Genomic DNA, 4,734 nt, shown 5'->3' on the forward strand with positions numbered 1-4,734 from the left:
TATATATATATAAAACAATGCCTCAATGAACTGAAGCGTTGTTTTAAAGAAGAGTGGGATAGAAATCCTCCCCACAACAATGTGAGACACTGATTAAGTCATATGGAAAACAATCACTTCAAATTATTGCTGCCAATGGAGGTTCTTTTGAAAACGTTCCTCTTCACAGAACTCTATGCAGACACATTTTTGATACTGGCACCCAACACCAGGGGGTGCTGCAGAAAGGGGTTTCTTGACTGTTAGGTAGGCATCAGCAGTCCTGTCTAGTTCTAATAAACATATTCTAACTCTTCTCTTAAATGCTCTTTTCAGTCTTGATGATGAAGTTTTCATCTTTTAGTTATCATCTATGTGTCGTAAATATACTTCATCACCAGAGCTAGTCCACATATTGAGGTTGCACCCAGGAAATATGGCTTTTGTAAAGCTTCCTCATGAATCTGTCTGAATTGAGGCCACTAGGACAAACGCAGTTGTCCACTTGAAGCCCTGTGTTGCTCTGTCTGGATCACTGACTTAACTCGGCAGCTCTTATCACCCATTTGCCTGTGATTGACAGAGTAACTCTAGAGTGAAGAGTCTCTAAATGCCATGGCATTATCAGCAGTGCCTCGATAATAGACTAATTCTTCTTCCGGTGGCATTTGTGAATCCATGAAAATGACTCTTGTGTTTCCTCCTTAAGGATGAACTCCTGGGCCGCCATGTTCAGTGTCATCCCGACCATCTGCTTTGGTTTCCAAGTGAGTGCAGCAGTTTAAAATATGTTGATGTTTATGTTCATCTAAAACTTGGATAACATGTGTTTGCATCGTCGTGCTGCCTTAAGGCTGGAGGCCAGTGCAAGCACAGCTGTCTGTGGAGGAGTACGTAATGTATCAGCAGGAAAAACTGCTTGGAAGTGTATATATGTGGCTAAATATACAAGTAATTTCTAAGCAGGTAATGAGGCACATCTTCATAATGTTTCACCTGAACGTCTTTTAGTCATACTGCAGATATTTTGGACTTCAGTATTTATAAAGGCTTTAGATATGTGGCTCTGATGTCTCTGCCCCCAAAACCATTGAGATAAATGGTAAAAAGCATGACTCATTTGCCTCTGCAAAACGATTAGGACATTTAGAAAAATAATAAATAATAAGACAGGAAATTAAAAACAAAAGGTATAAAGGTAACAAAGTGGAAATACATTGGCAAATAAATGACCTCGCTGTACTGGAAAGATAGCAAACAAACACCAGGTCATGTGTTCTGTGTTAGTTTCTGTTTCAGCTTTTTTTTTGGGGGGGGGGGTTAAGTACAGCGTTTTGTTGTTTTGAGAATTTGAATTGTTTGCCTGAGATAATAACAGTGGAGGAATTAATTAAATTTTTTAGCCAAATTTCTTGAGATAAGGTTAAAGTTTGCTCTTAATGTGAGTGGGAAAAAAATCTGAAGTACTGCTCTTACAATCAAAAAGCTTGATAAATGGCTCAGTGGTTTTAATTTAGCTGACATTTGTAGATGTATACAAACCAACGTAATGGGAGAGAATGCGTTTAGATGACATGTGATAATTTGCTGTAATTTAAAATATGGGTCTTATGTTTGTAAATGATACAGAAACAGCTGCCATGTCACTTTCAGAAAATAACAAGAAAAGTGTTGTTTTGTTCTTGTGCTTTTAAGGCTGAGGACACTGAGACTGAGGCAGCCGGGGCTATTAAAGGCATTAGGTCCATACGTTTTGGAGCAATAACAATTTTTGTAATTTTGACTCTTTATACCAACATAGTGGATCATAGTCTCCAATCAAGAAACATCAATATGAATACAGAGGGTTTACAGCAAGATGCAAAGCAATTGTTTGCATCTTGCTGTAGAACACGAAGGGCAGATTAGATTTTGCCAGAAAACATCTGAAACAGGTGGCACAGCTAAAAAAAATAGAATTATTTAAAATTTTTATTTAAAATAAAACCCAGTTTGCCTTCTATTGGAACAATGGAAAGAGAAAAGAATTAAGAAGGAAAGAAACAGCTCATGATCTGAACAATATAAGATTATCTATCAAACATGGTGGAAGGAATGTTATGGCATGGGTATGGATGGCTGCCAGTGGAACCAGGCCACTAGTGTTTTTAGAAGTTAGATGAAGTGTGAAGTGGAAAAAGACTATACTGATTGCTCAGATCAGCCAAATGCTGCAACACAGATTAGATGGCTTTTCACAGAGCAAATGATTCAAAGCATATCTTAGGACTTTGACGACTTGGGTGGCAGATTTAAAGGGTAGTGCAAAATCAACCCAAGTTTCTCAGGACAAAGAATTTAGACCAGAACATTTTGTTCAATTACTGAACAGAAAACTGAAGGCAGAGAGCCACAAAATGAGCCACAAAATGAGCAGCAACTAAGGGCAGCTGCATTAGAGGCCACCAACAGTATCTCAAGAGAGGAAATACAGCATTTAATGATGTCCATGGGTTCTCGACTTCAGGCACACATTGACTGCAAAGGACCTTCAAGCATTAAAAACAATCCCTATTTGAAATTATGTGTCCAGTTACTTTTGTGCCTCTGAAGATGGGAGACTGTGTATAAAAATGACTGCAATTCCTAAATAGTTGAAAATTTTTGTTAAACCCCTTGAATTAAAGCGGAAAGTCTGCAGCTCAGTTACACAGATTGTTTCATTTAAAATCAACTGTTTTGGTGAATGTAGGCAAAAAAATGTGCCATTGTCCAAAAACAGATGTGACTGTGTAAATGTTGAAGCAGTCATCCTGTAATTTTATCGTGTATGAAGCACCGTAGTTGCAGTTGGATAAGAATAGAAATCTTCCATGTCTTGATTCTTTCTTCCATAAAGTCTCAGGAATCAAAATAGAGCTTTATCGTTAAAAAATAATGCTAAACTATAGTTGGCATGGCCCTCACTCTTCCTGGACAGCCTCTCTGCATCACTGCTGCGGCCATCAGATAAAATTAAAATGCCAAAACAAGTCACATACTTTTACGTTCACACAGAAGCTGGCACATCGGTTTATGACAGAGATTTGGGGAATCACAATGTTACAGAAATAAACCAAAGCAAATCCATCTATATTTACACCAAAGGTGCTTGGAAAGTATAGGCGCCAAGGTCATGAGGTATGCAGCCTTACCATTTAGCCACTGGGGCGTACTACAAGCGAGAGGGCCAAGCTATGACAAAGTCTGAGATGCACGATGTTTGCTCAACACGTACCAAAAAGAAGCTTTAAAACTGCTGTCAGTGCTTTATCAGTGCTCTTACTGCATCAGGCGGACAGGCAGGTGGAGGGTGTTAAATATCTCGACGCAAGCAGAAGTGAGGATGTGAGGATGCACATCTCAGCGTTATTGACTCAGTGCGTGCCAGATGTTTAGATTTTGGAATATAAAATGAAGCTACTGCAAGGGCTCCATTAGGTGGATCAGCTGTGTATAAAGCTGATATTTCCCTCAGGAAATGTTTATGTCTGATAATGTCTAGCTAAATTTAACATCAGCAAAACGTATAGATTATTTAGCTAAATACACTCTCACATCGTATCATTCACGTTGTATTGGGCTGGAAACACAGAAGTCGTTTTGTGTGTTTTTTTTGCTCTTTGATGTAATATAGAACTTTCTATGTAGCATATAATGGCTCATATTGGAGAGCGGGTGTTCTCACTTAATCTTTAAGGCTTCTCAGGAGAGTGTGTTTAACTTCAGTGTAAAGGTCAGCAAGCTGCCGCTCACTGTGCTCCGTGGGAGCGCTGCAGAGTGAGCTTTTCATATTTAATAGCAGGGCAGAGTGCATGGAAAAAAGATCATTCTGTCAGTCTCAAGCAGGACAGACTGATGTGTAACTTCCCAAGTTGCCAAGGTAACCCCTGAAGGCTGGTGGCGGGATCTAATAAAAGGAGGCGAAAGTGTGAGAGGATTGATGCATGTCCTCTCAAACAAACACATAGACACGCTCCCTCAGGGTGAGTGATTGCAGGGCAAAGGGTTGAATAGAGGGCTGATGAGATCCTGAGAGGAAGGGAGGGCAAGGAAAAAGGAAGCGAGATTTAACACTGCCTGGTGGCAGCTGGGATCAAGTAGGGACAAGAGTCTTTATCCTGAAATCTATGAAGGATTAATTCAGCCCTATTGTGCCACTGACACAGCCCGTGCACCTTCTTTTATTTCCTACCTCAGTTCATCACACTGGCAGTAACATCAGACATAATAAGACCAGCCTGAACTATGAGATCCAAAGAGAGGAGAATAATCCGACGCAGACTGTTACAGAGACATGCAGTCTGACCAGCGACTATTCCCTGGTTGAAGCGTTTGGCTCAATGTGTCAGGGGATTGTCTGACTGTGGGCACTGTTACTGTTTCCTTCTATACTTAAAGTGTGATTGAATTTCACATCTTTGTGCTGGTTTCAGTGTCACGAGGCGTCCATCGCCATCTACAGCAGCCTGGAGAACCAGCGGCTCTCTCACTGGGTCTTCATCTCTGTGGTCTCCATGATCTTCTGCTTCGTCATTTACTCCCTCACAGGTCAGATGACTTCCTCTGCTTCCTCTCTCCACAACCCACCCAAGTTATATTTCATATCTTATGTGTTATATACTCTTATACACGTTTTTTATAACTTGAATACTGATTTTATCTCACTAATGATGGACTTTATTTTAGTTTTGCAGTTACATACTATACAGCCATGCAGTTAATATACACTCAACA

At 40.1% G+C, this 4,734-nt stretch overlaps 1 protein-coding gene across 1 annotated transcript in view; it reads left to right on the top strand.

The window, feature by feature from the left end:
- Positions 1-4,734, top strand: part of LOC102196883 (putative sodium-coupled neutral amino acid transporter 8) — a 16,196-nt gene that overhangs the window by 6,413 nt on the left and 5,049 nt on the right. Inside the window, exons 5-6 of the mRNA XM_005750643.1 lie at positions 689-746; positions 4,434-4,548. Of these exons, the coding sequence (XP_005750700.1) occupies positions 689-746; positions 4,434-4,548 (173 nt within the window). The remainder of the gene's footprint in view (positions 1-688; positions 747-4,433; positions 4,549-4,734) is intronic.

This window comes from Pundamilia nyererei, unplaced genomic scaffold, assembly GCF_000239375.1.
Source record: "Pundamilia nyererei isolate P.nyererei 1_Seehausen unplaced genomic scaffold, PunNye1.0 scaffold00283, whole genome shotgun sequence".
Classification (NCBI taxonomy): domain Eukaryota; kingdom Metazoa; phylum Chordata; class Actinopteri; order Cichliformes; family Cichlidae; genus Pundamilia; species Pundamilia nyererei.